General features: G+C 35.0%; 2 protein-coding genes and 1 long non-coding RNA gene across 8 annotated transcripts; 2 read left to right on the top strand and 1 right to left on the bottom strand.

Moving 5' to 3' along the window:
- Positions 1 to 11,822: 11,822 nt before the first annotated feature.
- LOC147559481 (DUF581 family protein, putative (DUF581)) lies at positions 11,823 to 12,761 on the top strand. Its single transcript, XM_086661385.1, has 2 exons — positions 11,823 to 12,169; positions 12,422 to 12,761. Exons 1-2 carry the CDS (start codon positions 11,934 to 11,936, stop codon positions 12,621 to 12,623), a joined length of 438 nt encoding a protein of 145 aa, XP_086517511.1. The 5' UTR covers positions 11,823 to 11,933; the 3' UTR covers positions 12,624 to 12,761.
- A 376-nt stretch (positions 12,762 to 13,137) lies between these two features.
- LOC147559480 (uncharacterized) lies at positions 13,138 to 13,388 on the top strand. The gene is made up of 2 exons (XR_015234616.1): positions 13,138 to 13,221; positions 13,314 to 13,388. It is a non-coding gene; the product is annotated as an uncharacterized LOC147559480 (long non-coding RNA).
- A 1,147-nt stretch (positions 13,389 to 14,535) lies between these two features.
- Positions 14,536 to 25,743, bottom strand: LOC147559479 (fanconi anemia group I-like protein). Of its 6 annotated transcripts, none has more exons than XR_015234613.1 (16): positions 24,615 to 25,743; positions 24,313 to 24,394; positions 23,788 to 23,979; positions 22,804 to 22,868; positions 22,558 to 22,717; positions 21,692 to 21,937; positions 21,497 to 21,613; positions 21,124 to 21,315; positions 20,958 to 21,039; positions 19,779 to 20,752; positions 19,154 to 19,661; positions 18,868 to 19,058; positions 17,979 to 18,456; positions 16,211 to 16,375; positions 15,487 to 15,603; positions 14,536 to 15,047 (listed from the first exon to the last, which is right to left on the bottom strand). XR_015234613.1 is itself a non-coding variant. In XM_086661384.1 (13 exons), the coding sequence occupies exons 1-13, from the start codon at positions 25,652 to 25,654 to the stop codon at positions 18,007 to 18,009; spliced, it is 4,299 nt and encodes a 1,432-aa protein (XP_086517510.1). In that variant the 5' UTR covers positions 25,655 to 25,743; the 3' UTR covers positions 17,723 to 18,006. The 6 variants fall into 6 exon arrangements, 1 of the variants encoding a protein (XP_086517510.1); XR_015234612.1 differs by having other exon boundaries at positions 15,491 to 15,603; XR_015234611.1 differs by having other exon boundaries at positions 16,289 to 16,375.
- Between the last annotated feature and the right edge of the window lie 2,179 nt (positions 25,744 to 27,922).

Genomic DNA, 27,922 nt, shown 5'->3' with positions numbered 1-27,922 from the left:
TAATTTGGTTTTTTGTTATTTCAGAAAAAAAAATAGGCCAGCGCTTTGGGGAAAGCTAAATAGTTTCCGGGGTGTGAAATTTTAAAGGGAATATGTAGAATTTTAGAAATTTTCCGGGGAAATAAATTTTAAGGGGAAATAAAAAAAAACACTCCACTTCACCTCACTCTCTCTCTATCTTCTCCGACAGGTCGCCGGCCGGAAAATTTTCCGGCCGGCGACCACGAATTTTTTTTTTTCACAAAACTATCATTGAAGTACTTATCTTCATTCATAATATATAACTAATTTTTCTTTTAGGTCTTCAACTCGAAAACAAAAATCTTCACACCATAAAGGATTCAAACTCTTCTTAGCCACTTTAGTTTTGAATTTCTGCCTTCCAAGCTTTAACCTAACGTATGGATCACTTAACCCATTTATATTTATCCCTCTCAAATTTCTTGCTTCAATCACCCTCACCAAAAGCCTCATCTTTTCTCTTTCAAAACTCTGTTAATAACATTCTACTAATCAAACAAAGAGTTTGAGCAATCTGAAAAGTTACAAAACAAAAAGTAGCGACTATTCATTCAATCTATCAATTCAATAACCTAGAAATTAAAGGCTGGTTAAACTAATTAAAAAACTTTAATTTGAAGAAATTCAATGGATCAAAAAATGATAGGACGATCATGCAAATGAAATGACGACTAAAGAAGTTACGTTTTTTGTTAATGGAAAACCCTAATTCCTCATTACCGAAAGAACGAATTTAAATGACAAGGGGAAATCGGGATGAAGAAGAAAAAAGTAGCAAATGTGGTGTGGAACTATGATCAAATACAAATTTTTCACGGAAAATTCTTCAATAGACCGGAACTCCGGCGAAGCCCTTCGCCGGAGTTTCTGGAGAGAGAGAGAGTGAGTGAATTTTTTTTTTTTTTTTCATGGTCGCTGGCTGGAAAATTTTCCGGCTGGCAACCTAATCGGAGAAGAGAGAGAGAAGATGAGGTGGAGAGAGAGAAGATGAGGTGGAGAGAGAGAAGATGAGGTGGAGAGAGAGAGAGCTGAGGTGGAGAAGCTATTTTGCTTTCCCCCTAAATAAAATAGTCAAAAAAAATTGACCAATTTTTGACCAAGTCTTCACACCCCGGAAACTATTTAACTTTCCCCAAAGCGCTGGCCAAAAAATATTGTGACGGTTTTTATTATTGTCTTCTAGTCATTAAACTATTAGTTATATTTTCTAAGAAAATTTATGTTCAGCTTTTACTATGCTGGTGTTTTTTTAAGATTAGCTAGGCGAGAACACATTTTATAATTCCCTTCTCTATTAAACTCTCTCCATAACTAGGGTGAATAAAAAGCCCAAAACCATGTGGTTGGTTGTTCTAAAATATATCTAAAAACATTACAGAACCTAGTTCACATAGATATGCTAAAAGAAAAAGAAAGTGTCAAGATAGTTTGTGCTTTTTTTTCGCCCTTTTAAGAATAAAGTGGTTCGAGAATAAGAACAAATTATAAACCTAAAGCATAGATTTCTATATATGTGATAACTTATATGAAAATTATTAGTTACTCAATTACTCTATTGAGGAGAGAAAACTACACGATTCTATTCTTGCTTATATATATCAATATACGTAGGCAAGCTTGCGAAGTGGAAAATCACAAGCAAACTAAATTAAGAAATCTTTATCTTACACTTCAAGTAATTACGCAAATAAAACCAACAATCACATGTACTTACAGTTTGATTGGTACAAAAGGGTGAAAATTAGTTATTCACTAGACATGTGATGGAATATATTTTAGTGTCGATTCAAACACTATATAGTAACACGAACAGTTTAGAATATATTATGCTAGACTATTATAGACATGCTCTTTTTTTTTTTTTTTTGAAAGCATTATAGACATGCTCTTCCACGTGGGAAATATTTTAACGCGAAAAGTCTAATGTTCAATTGGACCATAGTGGGTTGCCCTCCGCCTAGAGATGTATATGACTAGTGACACCTACAATGTGCTTTGATAGTATGTTGTTGAGTATTTGGAGTCACATCATAATTGAGTCCATCTAAAACAAATCTTGTCTTAAGCTCGCCAAGGCTTAACTTTTTGGGTTTTTTGAGCTTACCCCTCGTCACTAATTGATAATTGAGTTTACCCCCCCTCAATAATGGGTAATTGAGCTTACCCCCTTGGACTTACTATTAGTGACAGAAACACAAAGGTTATGTTTGGCGTACGTGAAATAATTGCGATTACCAAGAACAACTATTCTTCCATATGATTCCAAGTAAAGATTCTACCTCATTTTATTGTTTGATTTGGTGGGGTATATGATTAGTAAAGATTGATTTTGTTTATATATTATTTATTTTATGATTTTATTATCACATACCAAACATATCCGTAATAGTTTTGACAAAAGTTCTATATTCAAGAGGGTAAACTCAATTACCAATTACTAAAGGGAGTAAACTCAGTTACCAATTAATTTTGAGGGGGTAAGCTCAAAAAACCCTAACTTTTTTAGCTTTCACCATTTTCTACTTTTATTCCACATAATTAAGTTTTGGAGCAATGGCTGGATGTTAAGTATCAGGCAACTTAAATCAAGAGTTCAACCCATACACGTATAGTAAAAAATTAAAATGTATGAGATAAGATTAATAATTTCAACCTTATTTAAATTTTATGACTCAATTTATAGCCAAGTAAGCACATTTCAAGCTAAGCAAATTCTACACATATAATTACTATAGTTTACTAGTAAATCCAAAACCATACTCAAAGTTAACTTGGTGTCTCCATCATAATTAAAACTAAAATATCTAAACTCAAATCACAATCACGCCCCAAGTTATCTTCACATCTTTTTTATTTTTTTATTAGCGAGAATGAATACAATAATATAATTTAAATTATGGGTTACCCATGACATTTTTTTTTTGTTGAAACGGGTAACCAATGACATGTTCCTCGAAATTTATTACTAGCATATATTCATCTACTATCGCTTTCATATACAGATTAGATTTTCTCTATACGTTTTGTATAAGAAAAAAAAAAAGCTCAAAGTTATTTTTTCTTCACAAAAGTCTTTGATTTGAAAATTGCGATACATTGAAAATAATTGTTCATGAGAAAGAATCCATTAATCCCCAATAAAGTATCCAAGTACTGGACCGACCTCCACCATACTGGTAGTGGTTCGATAAGATAAATACATGTCAAATCCGTCTTATTAATGGGCGACCGGATGGGCCACAAATTATCACTATGGGGCCATTTCTAATTTAACCATTGTTGTAACCTTGTAGTCCTTGCACAAAAAAAAAAAAAAGAGAAGCTATTAATTATGTACATCTCTTCAAAATCCCTCCTGTCAAGGGAATTAGATGGAGTATGCTAAATGAAATTTTTGTTTTTTTTTCATGAACTTCGAGAATGTAGAAAATATTCGATCTGTGTGAGGCACACAAATGCATCACATGTTTTTGTATAAATACATATCCCTTATAGATGACCCATTGCATAATAAATAAAATAAGTTTGAATAGTTGTATCAACAAAAGTATTTCAGGGAAGAATTAGTGATCTCATAGAGATGCACTAACTTATATAAGCTATTCTAATGGATTAAATCGTTATATTTGTCTGTATTCATTAGTTTAAATTTGTTGAAGAAGTTACGGATTTCTCTTAAAATTAATCATGTAGGTTAGTCTAGGTTACACCCCATGTCTTCAACAAAAAAAAAAAAAAAGGTTACACCCCATGCTACTTTACTTACATGTCTATGGTAACTCACTCACTTTGTATGATGGTGGGTGTATGGTTGTGGTCGTTTAGTGATGAAAAAAGTACTCGATTCAAATATTTCACACATTTTAAACACCTAACATCACAACAAATATCTGTTCCATGTCAAAAACAATTTGATAGGAATATCTACCCCATAAATCTCATTTACTCCATTAAATCTTGTTTTTGTATAACTCCAAAAATTGTCTTCTCTTTAGTGATGGGACATTGATATACCTACTTCAAACATAATTATCTAAAGGTTCATTATCAACATTCAAGATTAAAAAAAAAAAAGTAGTGTGTGAAGTAGATCATACCAAAAGGACATTTTGTTTCTTTTCAACCCCACCACCATCTTTTTCTTCTTTCACATATTTATGGAGTTCTTGTTCTAAAAACCAATTCCACTTAAAGAAAGCCGTTTCAAATTATTTACTTTAACATTTTGTATTTGCTGACCCAAAATAAAATTTCATGAGTAAGAATTGCCCTCGATAAATGTAGCATAATAAATATAACATTGATATCAATGTAAAGAGACTTCGACATACAGTTATCCAAAAAATTATAACTTTTGAATTGAGAGTTTAAATACGGTAAAAAAACATCTCAAAGATCACCTTTACTTTGTATTCTCTTCTCAAAAACACGGAACCATCTGTCCATCTTTTTCATTCTCATGCATTACACCACCACCACTATCACTTCCAAAATTACGGCACCACCACCACCACCTGACTACCACTGCAATCTTCTACATTATCTTTTTAGCCAACATGATTGTATTTAGATTCTCCTATTAGTAGCAACACTACTAATTATGTTCTTGATTTTTCTTGTGTTATTTCTCTCAAATCAATTGAAATCTTAATTATGCACCCAAATAATCTCCAGATTTTGAAACATCTGTAATTGTTCATACAAACTTATGGTAACCAGATCCAATGGTGTTTAAAAATTCCACCTAAAGTGGTACATGTTTGATATAGAACCTCTAAAAATCTATGGATTCCACTCATGATTCCACTGGTCCCACCAACTTACTCCTCTAAATTACATACTGACGTGGCAGATAAGTATGAAAATTAAGGAATAAATAATGATTTCAGTTTTATATTAGACAGGTGGCACTGGACCCGCCCGCTTTTATAAGAAAAAGAAGAATCTTTTTGTGTACAGAGGATCAGAAGCGGGATAGCTGGAGTGACAGTCCAGTCCCTTTTTTGGATTAAGGAGTGCCCTCCCGTACGGTCTCTATTAACCTTGTCAACATTTAAAAAAGTAGCCAATATATGGACAACCAATTTCTTTATATGGACAACTATTTTATGTGGACAACTAAAAAAATAAAAAAAATTATACGGACAACCGTTTTTAAGGAGACATCATTCTATTATTTCACTCTTGTCCTCTAAGAATTAGAGATTTTATTTAAAGTTCTCCCTCTTTTCTTCTACTTCTTCTTCATAACTCACAAATTTATAGAGAGATAAACTTTGGAGAGACTTGGTTGATCATAACACCAAGAAACCCTTCAAATAAAAAAAAATCTAGAAAATCGATTTTTGTATCAAACAACAAGCATATCTTCGTCCTGACTGCTTATGTTCGTCTGGATTTCACCCACATTCATCAAAGAATAACAACAATAAAATCCAAGACTCAATTTATCAAAGAATTAAAACCCACTTTAGTTTCTTCTTCATCATCGTCCTCTTCGTCGAGAAGAGGGAGAATCAGGGATTGGCTACTGTTGGAAATACATCAGGAGGTAAAGCATAAGGTAGTGATTTTGATTATTCTATTTCTGAAAAAATCTTTCTAAGAAAATACACAAATTTATGAAAGAAGTGCATGAGGAGACAGGAGGTAGAGCATCATCATCCTATTCATTAAGAAAGTAGACAAATTTGTCTAACAAGAGAATAGATGATGTGAAGAAAACGGTTACCCATCTTCTCCTAATTCTGTAATCAATACTTGGGATTTAATGGCTGGTTTGGATGATTTTGATTATTCTGTTCTTAAAAAAATTTCATCTTTTGTATTATATCGATCTTATTCTTCTAATAGAACGAGAAAACCTAATTTCTAATTTAATCAATCTCTCGTGAGTAGTTTATTTGATGGAAACGCTAAGAAATTGTTCAATTTTTTTTTAATCAGCGGCAAAAATAGCATCATCAAGTAAAACGACAACATCATTTGTCAGAAGAATCTCTTCTTGCAGATATGGATCCAAATGTTGCAACTAGCTTCAGACGAGTTGTTTCTTCTAAGCAATTAGGGTTAAGGTTGCGTCAGTCAAGTAAAACGATGATGAGATCGTCTCTCTCATCTATTTCTCATGTTGTTGATGATAAGATTCGATTGAAAGGATCTGAAGATAAAATCGTAATATTCAGCTTCAACATACATAAACAGTTAGGGTTTTTATTTTTAATTATTGTACTTATTTGTTAATGGTCCTCGGATTAATTAGTGTTAATATTCAAGTCTTTAGAGAGTTGTCCCCTTATTAACTTAAAGTCAATTAAGTCAAACATAATTGACTCACACCGGGCCCGAAAATAATTGTCCATATAAAAAAATTGGTTGTCCACGTATTGGTCACCTTAAAAAAACCTACAGTCTAGGTCTAGGGCACCCTTAAAAAAATTTCTAGGGCTTCCAAGAAAAACAGTAGTTATTTTTTTTAGGCCAGCGTTTTGGGAAAAGCTAAATAGCTTTCGGGGTGTGAAATTTTAAAGGGAATATGTGAATTTTAGAAATTTTTCGGGGAAATAAATTTTAAGGGGAAATAAAAAAAAACACTCCACCTCACCTCACTCTCTCTCCACCTCACCTCTTTGTCTTCTCCGATTAGGTCGCCGGCCGGAAAATTTTCAAACAAAAATTGTCAAACAAAATTGACCAATTTTTGACCAAGTCTTCACACCCCGGAAACTATTTAGCTTTCCCTAAAGCGCTGGCCTTTTTTTACCATGCAAAAGTGGTCAGCAGATTACCATTGTTAGCGACTCTTGAAAAAAATATGGTAGTTTTCTCATCTTCTCTCATCACCACCTTCTACCGCCACTGACATTTTTGTATGTTTTTATTTCTCCCACCTCTATATCACTCACGATTCTCGCAAAGGAGAATGATTTTTTCAGTGGAACTTTTTTCGACTCAGAAAAAGACAAAAGATGACGAAAGATGTCATATGAAACTTTCATGACGAAGATGATTAAGGTTATGGGAAATCTTCCTTTTCGGCAGAATTGTGACAGGGAAAAGCTGAGAGAGAGAGCATTAATAAATGGCAATGGCGGTCGTAGTTAGGAGGAGAGGAATAAAAGATGCAAAAAAAAGTTATGGGTTGTCGGCGGTGGCAAGTGGACTGTGCCGGTGTGATCGAAAACAGTAGTGGCCGTATCCAAAAAATTTCCAGTCCCAGAACTCCTACCTTAAAAGGAATTGGGATTCAACTATACGTCTAATTTCGTAGTGTTTTGTTATGGAAAAAAAAGCAATTTAAAGTTTTTGTTTGGCTAAACATCTGATATTGTCTAAAATGTTCCTCTAGTCCATTTAACTATTCCATAGTTATTGCAAACGGAAATGCGAAAACTACAAAGGATTTTGACAAAAGAAGGTTCTCAGTTGATGTGGTGGTTGTGATATTCATCTTTCAACGGCTTAGATTTAGTCAAAATTTCAAACCACAACTGCCACGTCAGCTGGAAACCTTCTTTTGTGAAAATCCTTTGTGATTTTAGTATTTTCCTATTACAAAATCAATATAATCCACGTAAAATTAGAGTGTTACAACCCACATAATACTCAATGCAATGCATCATGGTGGAACCCTTTTGCAACTCTTTTCCAACCCAGTGCAACCTTATGTAAACCCATACTTTTTAAAAGAATGCAGTCCAATGCAAAAAAGTTTAAAACAATTGTTTCAAATTCCCAATGCAATGAAATCCTTTCGCAAACCCAATGCAAATATTATCATAAATTGACTATTATACATATGATGGAATGCAAGTCACTTCAACTGATTGCAAACCATTGGAAATCCACGACAAACTATTGCAAAACCACTGCAAACCTGCAAACCCTATATCTGAATATAATCGGACTGATGAAAATGAAAAATCTAATTTATTTATCCATTTATTATATTGAATCCTAGAGTTGGACTAGAAGTTCGAGAAGGAAAAAAGAAGAAACCAACTAAGAACCCAATATAATACAAATTTGTTTTGAAAGAGAATGGAGGTGATAGAAGGAAGACTAAAACTGTTGAAAAGGTTTTATCTTCTGGCATTATAGTAAATTACCAAATGCTATACAAAATTGAAGACGAAAAGAAATTGATTAAATCTTTTGTACTTCAAAAAAATTGTTGGGGGACTTGACCATCTTAAAGCCATAATTTATGTATCTCTCACAAGGAAGTGTGGATAAAATTTCAAAACCATAATTGATGCATCAAACTAATTACAATAAAATTGGATTTTCACCTTTCCTTCATATTAAACTTAAAATAAAAATTACTTAAAATAACGTCCATCTTTTATTGAACGTTTGTAGTGTATCCCGAGTGTGCTATTGATAAGACAATGTGTTCTCCATGATAAAAACTAATAAATTATGAAGTTATGTAACATTATCGAACAAAATTTTAACTAAGTTTACTATTTGTAATAGTCTTAGTTTTTAGTTGCTCAAACAATTTTTTTTTTTTTTTTTTTTTGCAATGCTCAAACAAATTATCTATATAACTACAAAATGAAGTGTGGAATTGCAAATGAGACCAATATATCATTTTGTTTGAGGAAACGAATCATGACCAATTTTAGACTGAGCAGAACTAGAGAGTGAATTTTTTTTTTCCCTAACCTAAAAATATCCATCCCTTCAGTAATTTCAATGAGTTAACCTAATTTTTGTCGTTTCTTATATCTCACTTTCAGTGAAGGACAAAATTTGGTAGAAACCTATTTTATTTGGATCTGTGGTAACATCCAAATTCTTATATTGTTCCAAGAGTTGGATTAATAGGTTTTAAAGTTTAACCTAGGAATGGCCTATTAACCCATTGACAAGGTCACAAGGACAAGTGCAATTTACCCGGACATCCATTTATAATTAGATGTGGGCAAACAAAAAAAATATGTACAATTGACAAAACAATTTTTATTTATTTCATTGTAATTAGTTTTTTTTTTGTTAAGGTGTTCGGATTAAATTAATAAACCAACGTGTTATTACAGTACATAGAAGTAAGAAAGTAAGGAATTCTGTGCCAAGATTCAGGTTTATTTTTCTTCCTCGCACGTTTCGCAAGCTTATCAGCTGGCATATTCAATTTCCTGTTGATGTAATTAAATTTCACTCTATTAAACTGATTTTTGCTTTCGTGAATTTTCTTGAGATGAACTCGAGATTGCCAATGAACTTCATGCTTGGGATTCTGAATGTGGCTAATGAGATTAATGTTATCACTCTCGATGATAATGTCTTTATAATCATGTTCTGCTGCCCATACGAGACCATTAAGGATAGCAATGGCTTCCCCTTTCTCACTATTCCTGCATCTGGATAGAGACGTTTGAGCTGCAATGAATTTTGCTTCCGCATCATGTAAGATTAAGCTAACACCTGTCATTTCATTCACATTGATAAAAGATGCGTCTACATTAATTTTCATCCACGTTCTTTCTGGAGGGTTCCATTTAATTTGTACGGGTTTACAATTCTTAATATTAGGTATCATATTCTTGGGGAATTTATTGATCATCTTAATGATTTGGGATAGGTCGATTATTTCATATTGGAAACAATGATCACATCTAGTTTTCCAGATTATCCACAAAATTGTGGATAGGAGGTTCTGATAAGCTGCATCTTTAAAAGTAGGGGTATATTCCCATGAAAAAATCCAGTCTTTAATATTCACAATATTCTCTGAGATAATGTTATTGTAATTAGTTACACAAGATACTTGTACAAACAGGATAAATAAAATTATCAGAATGTGGATTTTGCAAAAATTAATTTTATTGTATAACTATTGCAAAAAAATATTATATATTTATAGAAATATGAATTTGAACATTCCCACAACACAAAATAATCATCGTCTGTAGGTCTATAAAACAACATTGTGTCATAAAACTTACAGTTCGATCTATTTACTCTTTGCCTAAAGACTGAAGTACCCAAAGCTTCTGACCAAGCTTGGTGTTCAACGTGGATAGGGGTGGGAAAGTGGGAAACGATCTAACTTGTTCGAGTCAAATTCACTATTAAGCTGGATCAAGTCAGTCTCGCATGAACCAACAATGATTGATAGGGTAATTATGTTGGTACATACCTTACTATACTGATATTTCAACTTAATTACACACATGCAACAATAAGAATATGATTAGTGAGCATCAAATATCATTACCGTCTGTTTATCAAATGTTGGATTAAAACGTTGAGATTGAATAATTTTGAACGGGCATTACTTGGGTTTATTGAGTTGGACACTCAGGCGGAGCACAATGCACATATGCCGACTGTGTCCTCGTGAAATTGAAACGGACGGGCACGAGTCCAGTGGCGAGGTCCCATGGTCCGCTTCGAAGTCGGTCGGGGGTTTATTTTCAGCCCTAAACCCGAGTAGGGGGTTTGATAATGGTGGCCAATATATGGACAACCAATTTTTTTATATGGACAACTATTTTATGTGGACAACTAGAAAAATTAAACTTTTTATATGGACAACAATTTTTAAGCGGACATCACACTATAATTTTTCACTCATGTTCTATAAGAATTAGAAATTTTATTTTAAGTCCTCCCTCTTCTCTTCCATAAACCCTAAACTTTATTCTACTTCTTCTTCTTCATCACCCATAAATTTATATGGAGACAAATTTTGGAAAGACATTGTTAATCATGACACCAAAAAAAATATGAAAATTCGTTGAAAACTCTGTCCAAATATTATCCCCTAAAAGATGTCGAGTACTCGAGTTGCCGTTTGAAGAGCCTCTTCTCTGCTTTGTTTTTTACTGTTAACCCTAGCTGCCTGTTGCCTTTCAGTGGCACTAGAGAAAGTTGCACCTTCATTAATGGTTTGCTTTGTTGCCTTAAAAGTCATTCTTGGTATTTGGGGGTTAGCATTGCCGTGGGCAAGTGAACTTTCACTGTCTTTTAATGGAGTCCCATTGCCCTCCATCTCATCCTCTTTGGATTATTCTATGCTAATAGAGAGCACCCTTCTCCCACTTCACCCTAATTCCTCATCCCACCGATCACTCTCTTCAATAAGTCGAAGTGAAACTGTGGAATGGTTTTCTTCATCTGTTTCTCTGTACTTGGTAATTTCTATGGTTCACAAAGATGATGAAGAATAAGAGGAAAACCCTATGAAATTCTATAAGTTTCTTTCTCTCTTCCGCTTTCTCTCGCCGTGATTATATTGGTATTGCCCATTCACGAAATAGTAGCCCTAAGGAACTAACAAGATGATGATGTTGATGAATGAAGGGTTCTGTTATTAACTATTGTTTTTGTTAATGGTCCACACATTAATAACATTTAATATTTAAAATCTTATGGAGTTGTCCCTTTATTAAATCAAAATCAACAAAGTCAAACATAGTTGACCCACACCGGACCCGAAAATAGTTGTCCATATAAGAAGATTGGTTGTCCACCTTGATAATAGGACAAAAGAAAGAAGGGACAAAATGGAAGGACATTCATTACTCATATCAAGGGAGGAAGGAGGGAGTTGGGTAAAGAAACCCAACTCCTAGTCCTAGATGAGATGGAGATATGAATATGACATGGCAACGTGGCTATAAATTATCACAAAAAGTTAAATTGTCCTACCACTGATGCCTAGTCCCCACCCTTCTGTCATTCGGGTCGGGTCCAAAACCCACTAACCCAATCTCAAAAAAACCCATTTCTCAATCTTCTTATAAGTTGTTGTTAGTCCACTTTATTTATGTTTTAAAAAGGCACTAACCACCATCATCCAAATCAGAGCTAGGAAACATAATCACCTTCTTCTTCTACTTCTTCTTCTTCTTCTTCTCAGTTCCTCCTCACTAGTAGAGAGAGAGAAAGAGATGTGAGAGATGGTTGGGTTGAGTATTATCCTTGAAGCTCATCAACAAAAATCAGGTTTTAACAAAAACCCACAAGTCATTAACAAAATCACAAAGATTACTAATAAACCTTCTTCTTCTTCATCATCATCATCATCATCATCATCATCATCATATATATCTTTATCATCAAAAATCAGCTTTCTTGAAGCTTGTTCACTCTGTAATCAAAGACTCTTGCCTGGTAGAGACATCTACATGTACAAGTTAGTATTTTTCACTCTAAATTCTATATTCTTCATGAATCACTTAGTTATTTGAAACCCAAATCCAAGTTTCTCTTATTCTATAATGGGTTGGTTTTACTTTCTTCTCTAAAGTCTAATCTAATCATCATCACTTTGTAAGTTGATCATCTTGATTAAAACCCAGATCTTATTATTCATTTTTAATAAGACCCAAATCTTAATTTCTCTTTATTATAGTATTGTTAACATCAGATCATCTGTTAAAAACAGGGGAGATAAAGGATTTTGTAGCGAGGAGTGTAGGAGGAAGCAGATGATAATGGATGATGAAGAGATATTTAGGAGAGAGAAATGTTCATTTGCTTCATCTTCACCATCGTCTTCTTCATCATCATCATCATCATCATCTCGTCGTCAACGGAAGGGCGGGAACACTAATCGAGCAGGTGGAGGGCATGGGTTTGTTTACTAAAACCAGACAGATGAGAAAGAGAGAGAGAGAGAGAGAGAGAGAGAGAATTACTATTCCGATTCTACCCTTTTGTCTTTTGTTCCTAGATTTGTAATACCTAAATTACCCTTCTAATCTAATACTAGGTCTTTTAATATTGAGCCCTGATTCAATGAGCTCAAGCTCATGAGGGAAGTTATGAGCATGAGCTTCTTCACCGTTGATTTTCTTAGATCAATGGGAGGAAAACAAGTCCAGCTGTACTAGGTAAAATCAATCAACAAAAAGTCATGTTTTTCTCTTTATTTACAAAATCGCCACCGATATTCCAAATTCATCTCCCCACCGTTCTCCTTCTCCCCTCATTTTCTCTCTCTAAAACTCACCTACAAATTATCCTTTTTTCTTTTTGGTTTATGATCCACCTTTTTCACCAGAAGAGAAGGTGAACTTTCATCTCCATCTAACCATAAATTGCTTCATTCATGATCTAAAAAAAAACAATCTTCAACTTGATCTAATAATCTGGTTCAACCATGTCTGGAGCATCAAGTTCTTAGTCTCAAATCTCACCTTATACGGTTATACGTTTGGAGCAGTTGGAACGACAATTTGTACTGTGCGTTTGAGTTATGGGTTTTTGCTTGTTAGGATCAGTTTTTAGTTGATTGAAGTTGTTTAATTTGCTCAATTTGATTCTATTTTATTTAGGTGATGAGAATTTACATAACGGGAGTAGATTGATTGATGGTGCAATTGAAACCCTTATTCACTTGGTCTCTTTAATTACTTTCTCTCTCTAGATGTAGTTTTGTCCATGCTAACTTCTAGACAGAATTTTTAGAGAGAGAAAGTAAGTGGAGATAGAAGGGGAAGGGTAGAGAGATGAATGGTGACTTCTGGAGAAAGTTAAGAGACTGAAAAGCAAACCGTGGGGAGATGAATGGAAAAGTGGCGATTTTGTAAATAAAGAGAGAAATATGGTTTTTTATTTATTGCTTTTATCTGTTACAGCTGTACTTAATTTTCGTGGTTAAATCTAAGAAGATCAACGGTGAGGGATCTCAAGCTCATAACTTCCCACATGAGCTTGAGCTCATTGAATCGGGACTCTTTAATATTTCAATATTGTATGTTTCCTTGTAAGAAACCATAGGAAAAATTGTTGTTATTTGATCCTCACGATCCTTTAGGCAAGGCCCATGATATTCGACATTCCTGTGGATTTTTCTTTTTTGTAATTGAACGGATATAGATCTCATTTCCCGATTGTGATATTCTGTCTGATAATTCAAGTCATGAAATCATGACAACTGAGTTAGACAAATGGACACGTATTATTTTTTTTTGTGGAGTGAGGATACGTATTTTCTTGTTTCAACAAAAAAAAAAAAGGATACGTATTTTCTTTATGCTAAACTTTCCCTCTAACTCAAAAATAGGCCACCCGAGCAACTTTGCAAAAAGCAAAAAAGAGTAACATTTTTCTTGCTACAAAGCTACTCACACTAAAAAAGATGGGTATTTTGGTAATTTTCAGCACAATATCTTCAGTTTTGAGGATAATGTACTAATATCATTATATGAAAGTGATATGAAACAAAAGAAAATTCTAATTTTGAGTATAAGTTTGGACTTTCAAACCATGGGCTAAAAGGATGACAGTATTTTTATTAACCAAACTGTGGGATAAAATTGATAAAGGAAATATCACTGTGCCTTCCAGATCAATTAAAGTCTAGTGATCAAAATTAAAGAGGCAAATCCGCCTTTAGTCCAATAATTCGTGTTAGGTTTTATTTTAAGTACTGAGTCATATTTACTACTAAAATTTATCTCGTGTAATTGGAGACACTAAATAACCTGAAGGTAGTAATCAGGCCATGCTTTAACACCAACCATTGACGAAAAGGGTTAAAGAGTTCCAACAAAAAAAAGGTATAAAATATTTGTTCATTGTAAGAACATAATTTCAGTCTATCTATCTGCAATGATATATAATTATTTGAACTTTGTGAAATGGACTAATACCAGAAAGTACCCTACATGTTTGATTGAAAACAACAGGCCATTATAGATATCTAGCCATGCAGAAAACAAGTTTTCCCAACACATTAGTGAAAAAGACACTCTCCATAAAGCAACAAAGGGGATATTTTAGGTGTCCCTGCAGTTTTCCAACCTCGAAAATGGAAGATAGAAAGAGAAACTTACCCTTTTTTTTTTGGTCTAACCATCTGATATTACTCCAATAAAGCAATATTATGTGTACACACAGTTCTCTCACATGAGAGCGTCGACCAAGGTTAGGTTGCACCGGCTAGTACATATAACCCTCTCTATGGGAGGACTTGGCAGCAGGTTGGTTGCGTGTTTAGTTTGGCCATAACGCCAACCAGTTTACTGCTCTCTCATATATGCGGATGTTGTATATATCAAGGTTACCTGGTACGCGGATCGCTCCGGTACGTGGTACGGGTACCGGTACGCGGAACGCTACCATGTGAGTATCGGGTACGCTGGGGGTATATTTCTCCGGTACACCATTTTCGAGTTTAGTACGTTTTGGGCTATTTTTCATAGACAATATATAATCTCTATGATGCATTTATAATAGATACACCTACTCTTAGACATCATTTCTCCATCAAACTTACAATCTAACAAGCCAATTAAAAAAGTTCTTGTGGTTTAACTACCCAATTAGTCGAATTTATAGTTTCTACAAAGATTTTAGGTTAATTAAGACTAAAAATTCCGGTACACTAATTGTGGGGTACTGGATCGCGAACCCACCCAAAAAGGGTACGAAATTCGGGTACGGTGAATCGGGTACGCGGTACGTAGGGTGGAGGAGAGTATCTGGTAACCTTGGTATATATACATACTGATTCTCACCGTCCTTGTTGCCAGCAAAATTGACCAGACTTGAATGACAAGATTGCCTTTTGATCCAAATAGAAGTAAACAAAATAATTTGTCTTGTAAGCTTCATACAAACCTGAAAACAAAAGCGAAGAAGAATATATTAAGTCAATACGAATAGATTTATTAGAATTCCAAGAAGATTTATCTGTAAAGAAAACTAGCAACGTGCAATCCGCATTGCAAAACCTAAGTACATAAATTACTTATATATATATGTATATAATATGTTCATGGCATATTTAAACTTTCTTCAGGAGATAAGGATGCTGGAAAAATGCAGTTTATTATGATCCCAAAAAAAGCAAACAAGAAAAATAAAGAACTAACAGAGAGCTTCCTAACTCTTCTTTCTAAAAATAGATTAGATAATGAAAGATTCCCCACAAGAAACACCCAACTTGGCATTATAAATTGTGTAAACTAAGTGGATTTTGCCAGTAATACTAGGACAGTTAACAAATCTGATGTTCTTAAACTATTAATTTGACAATCCTGAAAGATTTTATAAGAGTATTCTTTTGAGATTTGAGAAGAACCATATTTAAATTCCACTAGTACTATATGCAACAAAAGATTGAGTTCGGGTCAAGTGCATAACCATCACACAAGATAACTAAATAATAAAAGAGAACTTCTGATATTCGTATTCAAACTATTCGAAATTGAATGTGATTGTTCACCTGTTTAAGTTTAATAACGGGCCACAGAGACCCAAAAAATGACGTGAAAAGCTTATTTAAACAGTGATACGACATGACCTGTCACGGGCCATCCTTAGCGGGTCCATGGCAACTGGCCGCGCCACGTACAAGTCTTCTCGCCACGCCACGGCCCATCGTGAGACACTACATATAAACATTGAGTGGACATGTCAGGCATAACAAACAACGAAGATCCGAGTCAGAAAAATTAAGAGTTCGCAATTTTCTCATAATGATAATACAAAAGAAATTGTCAGTTAGTTGATCGTTTTGATTAGATGTGGCCCAATCACCGAGTCATGCTTGAGCAGAGTAATTCATTTCATCCAGTGAAGGTTGAATAAGTCAGATAAATGATTAGCTTGCATATTGAAAGATAAATGGAAACAATGAAGAGCGAAAATAAATACAGGCCAAGCCTGAGCGATTTCTTACTTTCCTTTTTCCGGATTAGTAGGCCATAGGAACAATTAACATCAACTGTAACTCTATCGACTCTAACTACTTCTTTATTAAATATGGGATAGGGTCAAATGAACTCAATCGTCAGCCCTTGATTTCCCCATCTCATTTCGTTTTCTTCCACTTGGAGTATTATACTAATCTCTTTGATTAAAGTTTTAGCACATGGAAAATTCCTTCAAATTTTCTGCGTAGTAGGCTATCTTGAGCACCACACCTAAGAGCCATACCATGGGTAAACCTTAACTTGTCCGAGCAGAATGTGGAAGATAATAAATCTAACTAATACGGTGGCCGAAATCCGTGGCTACAACATTTAGGGTCTAGGGTTGGGATTCTTGGGAAAGGGCTCAACCCAAATATCAAGCTAAATTATCAAATGAAAAAAAGTGTTTCTTGTGAACATAAACAATCTATAGATAATTGCTAACTAGTCATAATTCGCGCCTGGTGGCCACAAAGGCAATGTCGTCAACCACAGGTCATCTGGTTATTGAGTAAATTACTTGGTTAAACAAGGAAATGCCTTGTTGTGTCATATTATATGGCGTCCTGGTGATATCAACAATTTAGCTGGTCGTATCGCATAAAACTCACATGAACTATGACACCTTTTATTGTAAGTATTACAACCTAAAAGACATGATGAGAATCCATCTAAAGCTTATGATGGTGCCTTAAAAGCAACATTGACTTCACAGAGAGAATACAAGTCCAATCTCTTAAATTTTGGGTCTCTAATAACACTTTGGTATACTAGTTCTTTACAAATTTTGTGCTTCCTATTTGTTAGGGCCCGGAGTAGCGACAGAGTGTTTAGTGGGTTTTATAGTTTATACCTATCCTCATATTGTTATAAGGTATTGGTATTGTAGTGAATTTCTTGGTTTATAAGCTTTCATATATTTGACATGGGATGGGACCTCCATTCCAGTGTCTGTTCTGCAATAAATGTGCGACTGTGTGTGTATCATGGGCGTAATTGCAAATATTGCATAAAATCAGGCAACGTACATATCAAAGATATTATTGAACGGGAAGTGCTTTAAGTTAAAACCTTGCTTTTCTTTTGATGCTACAAGATGATAGGCAAGTTCAAGATTTTGCCATATATCTAATCTCTAAATCAAAACTCGGAATATGGTACAACTGGGGCTGAGATGATGGTGCTAGAATAGTTGATAGTGTTGCTAAATTTCACAAACTATTCTACATTCTTCGAAGAGATGATTAGCAGTACGATTTTCCGAGTAAGTTGCCTACAATATTCTGTTTGTGAACATACCAGTTTGTAGGGTTATAGAAGTACGCAACTATGCTTCATCATCTGACTCTTGCACGATTCTGCTCAGCTTGGACCTCTTGGTTCTGATATTCGTATCTTGATCTTCATTATCAGAAGCAGAGTCCGCGGCAGCTGCAGAATTACTGTACACTGGTGAAGCAGCCCTATTAGACTCATGTTCTTCATCGGCTTCACATTCCTCATTTGATTCATTGTGTGATTCAACAGAAACAACAGGTGAAGATTCAGGCTCCGGTTCCTGTTCGTCCTCTGGGTTTATCTCCTTTACATCTAATATCTTAAAATCTCTAGCAGTGCTGCGCTTTGCATGTCTCAACAAATTGACTTTGCTGACCTTGCTGAGCTGGATAAGATATTTTTCGTAGTCTTCTACCTGGTATATTAGATCAGGAATCGAGCGGTTCTCCCTTTTGATTTTATTGATAATCCCCCTACTCTGGGAACTTTCTTGTTGTTTCTGCAAGTTAGTTGGAAAACGCAACATGAGATAACGCCTTCATACACAACACTACAAGAGTTGATGCTGAAAGGGAAAGAACATCCGAAGTCTTAGGATAATCCCCATCTTTTGTGTGAAGGGGCAGACTGTCAGTTTATAAGTGTGAGGGAAAGTCTAACCTCTTGAGCTAGCTTTTAAAGTGAGAAAAGTCCATGACTACCAAGACTACCCACCACCGCTATCAGGGCACAAGATACAACAATCTCAACCCAATAGTTTACTGAAGTTAAAAACAGATGTCTAAGATAATCCCATAAGGGCAGGTAGTCTATTTATAAGTAGGAGGAAAAGCCTCATTTCTTGAGCTAGACTCTTAGGCGAGAGAGACTGGAGACCACTGAACAGAGAGAAACAAACAAACATGCATACTTCTTGCATCAGAGCGACAAAGTTGTATAATGGAGTTGTTAGTCTTCGGCAAGTTATTGCTACAAGCTTCTCAAACTTAGGTCCAGGCAAAAGCTGTTTGCAACCCTTCGGAGCGATCCTTAGCTTCGTCATGAGCGCCAAATACTTGTAAAATCTTGCAGTCAATCTTAAAAATTGCTCTGCTTGAAGATCTGCAAATTCACTCATGGTTCTAAGTACGGTCTAAAAGGAAGAGAGACGATAACCTTAATACCAAAGAAAAAAAGTTTGTATGTCTAAACCTTACCATTGAGATTTGTTTCTGCAAAAGAAGATAACAAGATCACTAAAGCTTCAGATCTAGAGTAGAGTTCTTCTTCCAATACGAGTCCAGGTGACCTCCGCACTTCTCCATGATGATCAAGGACAGAGTTTACATAAGTTGTAGTAGAGAAATTCTTCAGTTTTATTATAGCCCAGTCTCCATCTACAATAACTGACTCAATTAGGTGCAGTAAAATCGAAACTACTGCATTTCCTGTTGAACTGTTTACAATGGGATAAGCTTCAAACTTCTCAACCGGATCAACCCCCTTTGCTCCAAAAACTTTTATAAGTCCTGAAGCAATATCATGGGCTATCTTCAGATCATCTGGAGGCAAGCTTAAACTGATGGCCAGTGTTACCAAGCTTTTTGCAGCCTTGGGGTTTTTGATGTAACTATTTCTGCAGATACCAACGGCCCAACCACCATGAAAGTTTCTTAGCTTGCGCGGTAATTTGTTCCCAATCATCAATAACATATTAGAGAGAACCTAAACAAGAAACAGATCTAAAAGTTGATTGATTTGTTTGACGACAATGTTAAATATAAATTAATGCCAATCGACTAATATAAATAACTGAAACACAGAAAAAACTCACAAGGTTACCTCAGATTCTCGATAAAGTGATAATGCAAGAAATTCTGAGAGCAATGGTTTTAGTTTTTTCTGTAGAAATAACTCCAGGTTTTTTGTTGGCCCATCTTCAATCCCCAAGACCAACTCTTGGTCATCATCCTCACCATTACCGCTGTCATTTCTTGATGTGTACTCGACTGGAGACACAGAAAGCAAATCCTCAATCAAACCAGTTAATTGAGGTGTATGCATACTTAAAACTAACAATTCCCTCAAGCAGTTTAAGGATAAGAGAATATGATCTCCTCTGTCTTCCACAGATTTCCTGCCTTTAGCTGATGCTTTCTTATGATCAGTCTGGGCCTTCGATCCAGACTTCAGCAAATAGACCATTTTAAGCAATTGAGGCCCCAATAACTTGATCTCTCCACAAAGCAAAGATTTCCTTGGATCACACTTCTCCATTGAAGGGGAAGTTTTTACCAAGTCAAGACACGACTTTAAGGCAAATGACGTTAGTTTAGTACAATGACTTGCTGCCTTGGCGGAGGACTTCTGACTGTGATTCTGGGAAACAGTACTGATATTAGAATTGTCGACATTATATAATTTCAATGCTATTCGTAATAGCTGGTGGATACTTGATGATGCCAAGAAAGATTTTCTTGCTTGAGACAACTTTGGTGACCCAGCGTGAGGGCGGTCTTTAGACTCGTGATCATTCTTATTGGTATCATGACCAGTAGGTCTAGGAGTTCCCCCTCTTTTAATACCATTTCCTTGTTTATTCTTAGATATATCTTTTTGTAAAGAATCGTGCAATTCACTGAGCTCAATAATTTCCTTTTCAAGATCCACCTTTTTCAAATCTGATGCTTTCTCGAATTCTGTTGCTACAGCATTTATCAGAACCTCAACCATTCCTAATAAAATTGAAGAAGAATAACTACCCTTCTCGGAGTCCAGAGATCTAGACCCTGAACCTTCACATAAACCTAGAATTCCTGCTTTCAATTAAAATAGAAAAGAGACTAGTTAACAGAATCATTTAGGGAAATGCGAACTCTAAACTCAGAGCTTTTGTAGCAACAAAAATTTATACTTTGACAGCTTCATAGTTGCTGCAACAGTTTTCTCATTCTCTGAATACTAGTAATACTCCTAGTAAGATGATATGAAGGATACTAGGAGGTGTACAGCTAAACTGACCTTCCATATTGTCATTTCTCAAAACTTTTCTTATCTTTAATAAAGCATCAGAGAATTGTTCACCAGATAAAACTCGAGCACTCTGCAGCAGTTTGAAAGACCATGTTGGTACAACACTATATGAATAACTAGTCATACAGATCATTCAGGGAAATATTAGAGATACCTCATTTTCTTGTGTGAGAGAGAAACCAAAGCACGCCAACGAATAGTCGGAAGGACAATCAGCTTTACCAGGTGGCTGGAGGAGAAGAATCCAAGAGACACAAGAGAGAAAACAATCCAACGGTTCCTCAAGACAAACTTTCCCACTCTCGGATTTAAAACAACAGCTAAGATTAAGTTGCATATCTGCATCCTGACAAGACAATGTTTTTGCCTCAATCTTGTAATTAATGGAAATATGATGGTTGATCTTAACTCAAAACTGAAGATGTTCGAACTGAAGGGAAGGACTAGGAATTTTGCAAAAAATAAACAATTCATGTAACTAAATTGTATCTTGGTAAGACTGAAAGAAAATTCAGTGAAATAGATACCTCAGTACAAAAGCGAAGGAAGTGAGGCAAGAGAAAGTCAAGTACAGGTCCAGCAGTTAATGGGTCCACCAAGACAAGTTTCAAGAGCCCCTCGTACAAGATCTCTTTAACTTTTGCCTATATAAGTAGTAAGAAGACAAATGAGAGGAAGGAAGCAATGAGGACTGGGCGTAATAAGCTTAAGAAACACTTCACCTGCTGAGAAAGACATCTCCTCAGCAAACCACTCATCTCCTGGAAGAGACCTGGCCGCATCTCGTATGGTGTCTCCACTTGTTGGCTGCAACTAGCTTGGCTGGAGGACTCTTGTAACGAATTCATCCGATCCCTTTTAGATTTATTTTCCACCAAAATCAGATTGATGATGGAATTAGTAGCAGCTAGGCGAACTGTTTCTTCTCTTCTAAACATGGCTTTTCTCAGAACCAAAATAATGTAATCCTGCAGATTTACACAAGGATAGAAAAGTAGTGTTAGAGCAACCTTCAATGTCCAATACCTTAATTCTATAACATGGTTAAAGAGTGCGATTATATGGTTTATAGATCATAAGGAAACTATGGCTGATAATAGCACTTGAAGGATTGAAGTATGTTAAAGGATATCAGATAGTTATAAAACAGGAAGATAAAAGCTCTCCAAAAGATTATAGGTATGAAAACTTCAAATTATAGTTCTTGATATACATAATACACCTAAGAGGTGCAAACGAGTTGTCGCAAAACTAACATTGGAATGCCATGATTGCTTAGAATATTTCCATATTTCGAGGTGCCCCTCTAAAGGCGCTTAAAGAAAGACGTCTCGTTTTTAAGTATCAAAATTCAGTTAATCTTCTACTTCCTAGCAGGAGTTCTTCATTGAAGGTTGTTGTTATACCAGGAAGACATTCACAATGAATGTCTGTGATCCAAGTTACTTTTTATCAGCAATCTCATTGTAAGAGACGTTAAGATTTTATATAAAATAAAGTATCCTCTGTCTGAGTAATTAACTATTACAGACTCCCACTTATTTAGATTTTGCTCTACTAAACTAAGGTAAGAAGTAAGAACTAATACCTGAAGGTCGCGACTATGTCTGGTGAGGGGCAAAAGAGCAGTAACAAGAGCACTGGCAGTTATGCCGTGCATTAAAGTAAAATAATCCAACAATTCTTTTAATCTTCCAATATGTTCCAACATGAGATAAGGATAGTTCTGAACCAAAATTGCGAGCAACCTGAAGAAATAACATTTACTTGTAACATATAAGCATCTGTAGTAGACATTGGACTAAGATCTCCCCCCTATATAAGCTACACTTACTTGATGATTGGCAGGCTTTGTGGTTGTTGCACAGAAAGAATGTGGTATTTGCACTGCTCAACAATCTGCAAACCATTGTCTATATTAGCAATCATGTATTACTATCTGACATGCATATGTTGGCATGAAGCACAGGAGGAGGTATCCAAATGACTGTTAAAAGGTTATAGAGTAAGGAATTTGAAAGAAGAGATATGATTTAAAGAGGAAAATAAAGAAAAGGAACAAAGAAGTCAGAACTTAGAGGACACTGTCAAAATGCGAACAGACTGTTTCTTAACTGTGATACTTGAATTAGAAAAAAGGAGACTTTCAGTCCATCTAAATTAGAAGGTTTTACAGGAGCTCAAAAGACGATAAACTTTGGTTCCGAATCACTTGCTATCCGAGTAAATAGAAACTTCTCCTTCCCGCACAATAACAGAAGTTTCTCTGACTGCTAACTATAGGACGCCTGTGTCCACCACCCTTTTGTGGTGGAGGTTAGACACCCCTCTTAAGCCAATGAGGTCGTGGAATCGAGCTTCGGTGGAAGCAGTTTGCCATCAAGATTTATCCCATGTAATTTAGGCAATATATATAGTAAATAAATAATAAATTTGTCGGGCTTTAGACCTCTTTCATGTTGTCGGGCTTTAGGCCTCTTTTATGGTTTAAAGTAGGCAGTTATCGTGCTCATCACATCTTCATGATGTATCAATGCCTTATAACGACTAACGTAGATCGTAGTCGATTTCTCAAAAAAAAATAAACTATAGGACGCCTGCCTATTAGTATGGGAACTTACAGGAACAAACTAAGAATGTGGCCTAGATTGCTCTCAACAGACAGATGCAATAGTTCCTTGAGGGATGTCACAAGAAAGACAATTTCAGAGTTAGTGATGTGTATTCTAAGATTTGACTAGTTATATAAGAAAATTTATATCAAAATGCACTTCGGGTATAAAGAAAAGTAGCTAGCAGCTTCAATTAATCCTACAACCTCGTTTCTTGCCATGTCATGGACATCAAAGAGAATTTTGAGTATCTGAACACCGAGCTCCTCCATGCCAATCAAACCATCAAGATCTTTAACTTCTTCATTATTGCCCTCTTCTGCTGATTCAAGCAAAACAAAACCAAAATGTACAATACTGGGTACAAGATGCTCCCTTCCGCAGTTGCTCTCATTAGTCTACAGGAGTGAATACAAACCATCTTAGACATAGAAATACGCTTGTTTGGTACTCTAATAAGTTTCAAAGAATATAGAAACTACTAAATCACGCAATGCATCCAAAACATTTAAACTATCCAATTAGTGGAGCACCTCTAAAAACAAAATTTTGATTCTAAGAATTATAAAATATAAACTTCCCCAATAGCTAAAACATAAGAAATAGGTAGATCATTCCCATGGTTCGGAACTTTGGGCCTGGCAAAATCATGTTCTTTAAGTTGTTTTCAAATAGTAAAAACTCGAAAGAAAGTGACGAATTCAAAGATAGAGGAGACAAAGAGTAATTACAGCTCTTATAATCGCTTTTTCTACTCTTTTAACAGTCTGCAAGCATTCCCCCTTCAAAGAATCTGGCAGCCATTTACAGTCTCTGCAAACAATAACAACTTTCAAACCTAATCTCATAGAAATATATTATTTGCAAACTAAATTGCTAAACTAACAAATAACAAATAACCATTTGAAGTAATAAAATTTCTATTTTTAGTTTTCATTTCACTACCCAATAGTACCCATTAACCAAATTCTTCTAAAAAAGTAGTAATTGAAATATGAGAATCGAAAATCTAAATATGATTTTATATTTGTACCTTGCAAACTTGTATTCCTTGTAAGATCTGATAACAGCTGTTTTAAGTATACTAATTGAAGTTTCTTTAAACCTTCGAACCCTAGCAATCGATAACAAAACTGCAACAGTGAAATGATTAAAAGCCCTTAAATCCAATTTCACAAGCCCTAAAACTTCCTGCCCTAATGAAGGATCTTGCTTTACAGCAAAATTAAAATGAAGCAAAACAGTTCCTTCAACTTGTCTAACTATTGAAGTCACTTTTTTTTCCATTTGCATTCCAAAAAACCCTACTATCCCTTCAATCACTTCTTTCTTACTAAAACTATTTGATGCCAAAACCAAAAGCTGATAAACAAGTGAAGGCAATTCCTGTAAATCAACTTCTCTCATTCCACCAAACACCTTTTGTAAAAACTCTCTTGCCCTAACTTTATCCAGAAAACAAAATTCACGAAGTAAAGTAACAATCTTAACAAGCAAAACTTTCGACCACTCATTATCAAGAATCCGATCAATTACAGTATTAACATAATCTCCACCTCTATCAATTTCATCGCTAGAACGAATTAGGTCAAGAATTCGTGGAAGAAGATCAAGCGGTTGTGTATCATCAACATCAACAATCTTAGGCAAATCAGAAACAATCAAATCAACAATAGAAATGAGTTTATTCTTCGGAAGATTATCAATATAAAGAGAGAAAAGATTAATAATCTTGGATGAGTTCTGATCGTGAGGGATTTTACGAGAATAGAAGAGATCGAGATAAGATAGTAAAAGTAGAGAGAGAAAAGATGAGAGAGAAGAGATATGAAGTGATTGAGAGATGAGAGAGATAAGTGAAGAGATATATTCAGTAACAGAGAGAGAAGGAGAAGAAGAAGAAGAGTTAGAGCGAGAGATGAGGAAAGAGATGAGAGTAGAGTGAGAAGATGAAGAGAGAAGAAAAGATGGTAATGGTGCCGAGGTTTGTGGTTGTTCGTTGGCGAGGCGTATGATATCGGCGTCGGTGAACTGTTGTTGTTGTTGTGGAGGAGGATTAATGGCGGATGCCATGGATTAATCGGCGATTATTTGTCTCTGAGATTCTCCGGGAAGTTTAAAATGGAGAAATGGGGCTTTCGCCGATTTGTGCATTTTTGCGCGGGAGTGGGATGGAGGGCAATTTTGGTATACAGAAAAGGGTCATTTCCTTTTGGCCCCCTAATTTGTGATCAGCTTCCTTTTTGGACCCGTATTTTCATAAATTCAAAATTAGCTAATCTTTTATAACCGTCAGTTAACTTTAACAACTGATTTTTTTTCCCAAATACCTTTCCTCTGAAAATTAATTTTTCTTCTTCTTCTCTCTCTAAAGTTAGGTTAATTTTAATAAGATCTATGTCAAAATTATGCTAATTTTAGAGAGAAGAGAAGACGAAGAAAAAGAACATTAATTCTAGAATATCTTAATTTTGAATTTAAAATGGAGAAATGGGGTCTTAGCCAATTTGTGCATTTTTTGCGCGGGAGTGAGATGAGGGTAATTTTGGTATAGAGAAAAGGGTTATTTCTTTTTGTGCCCCCCATTTTGTTACCAGTTTCGTTTTTGACCTCGTATTTGTTGTAAATTCAAAATTAGCTCATTATTCGAAAATAACTTTAACAGCTGATTTTTCGTTCCCAAAATACCCTTCCTCTGAAAATTATTATTTATCTTCTTCTTCTTTAAAAAGATATATGTTAAAATTATGCTAACTTTATAGAGAGAAAAGAAGACGAGAAAGAAGAAAGAAAAATGAATGGATGAAAGAAAGAAATTTCTAAATGACAACCCCCACGAGAGATGACACGTTGGTTTGTTTGGATGGGTCTGTGTGCCCTAAATGTCGATCAAAAGTTACTCACATTAACAATAACATGATTATTACAAATGGGTAATCTCCGATACCTAAATTTTTACTGTAAGTTATGTATGATTGAATTCTTCTAAATGTGACCTATCAATCTATAGATCTTCCTAATTTCCAGAATCAAATTTCTGATCAAGTTTACATTTTATAAACATAAAAAGGGATCAGATTTTGAAGAAGAATTAGAACATCAAAAAAGTGGATGCACTTATGAGATTTTGACTTCTCAAAGGAGATGGGCTAGACAAGAAAGGGGATGATTAGTACCTCCGCCACCAACAAGACCACATCGTTGGATAAGGTTAGTTGCTTTAGCTATCGATCTTGGACTAGAAAGACGAGTTAGTCAAGCAAGTGTGTCGTTACCTTTGTTGGGATGTTAATCTGAGCCTCTATAGGTTAGATAGAGGGATGGACAAATGAGTATTAAAACTATCATTATTTTTTGGGAGAATTTGACATACACCCCCACTATTATATGAATATTAGGACTGCACCCCCACTTTTTCAAAATTTTTGATATACACCCCCACTTGGACGGAAACCGTCAACTCAGAGTTAAGTTGGGCGTGTGCGAAACACACGCGCCAACCATGACAATTTTACCCTTTTGTAGTTGTTGAAATATTTTGAGCGATTTTGACATACACCCCCGCTATTATATGAATTTTTGGACTACACCCCTATTTTTTGAAAAAAAAAAAAATTTCCATTTGCCCTCCAACGATCATCGTTTACCTTTTGTCTTATAAATTTATTTATTTTAGACAAGCTAAAAAGTCAAAGCAAAAGAACTATTTGAGATAGAATTTTTGGGCTTATAATCCAAAAAACGGGCCCTAATAGGACTTTTAGTCCTCTCTAATCCTATAAAGGGTTTAAAAACCAAAAAAATAATACAAATGGATATCTAGTCCATTTGGTGTCATCTAGAGAGAAAACACAAATCTCTAGAATCCCAAATAATTTATAATACCTAAACTAACCTTCCATATATATAAGATCTAATTTAAGCTCAAATCAACCAATATTCGTTTTCCTATTTTATCTCCCTGTTTCTCTCTCCAATTACCGACTCTAAAGGAAGAAAGAAATCTTTATCTTCCTTAAATTGGTAACCGAAACCTTCTATTCCTATCTTTCTCTCTCTCTCTCTACATCTTCATCTTCTGAAACTATCCTCCATTAAAACAAAAAACTTTGTAACCGAAACCTTCTCGTCCTATCTTTCTCTCTCTCTACATCTTCATCTTCTGAAACTATCCTCCATTAAAACAGAAAACTGAGTTTCTAAGTTTAGGTAAAACTCAAACCAAATTTTATGTTTTCTGATTATGTTTCGATTGAAAATCTTCCATTAACTTGTTTCATTATCATTAGAGCTATTCAAAATCATCATCTTAATTGTTAATCAGGTAAACAATTTTCTTAT

Source organism: Eschscholzia californica, unplaced genomic scaffold (genome assembly GCF_041429995.1).
Source record: "Eschscholzia californica isolate CP2 unplaced genomic scaffold, dmEscCali1.0.p SCAF_2, whole genome shotgun sequence".
NCBI lineage: Eukaryota > Viridiplantae > Streptophyta > Magnoliopsida > Ranunculales > Papaveraceae > Eschscholzia > Eschscholzia californica.
Note: the sequence above shows the minus strand (reverse complement) of the source record. Positions and strands in the feature narration are given on the sequence as shown.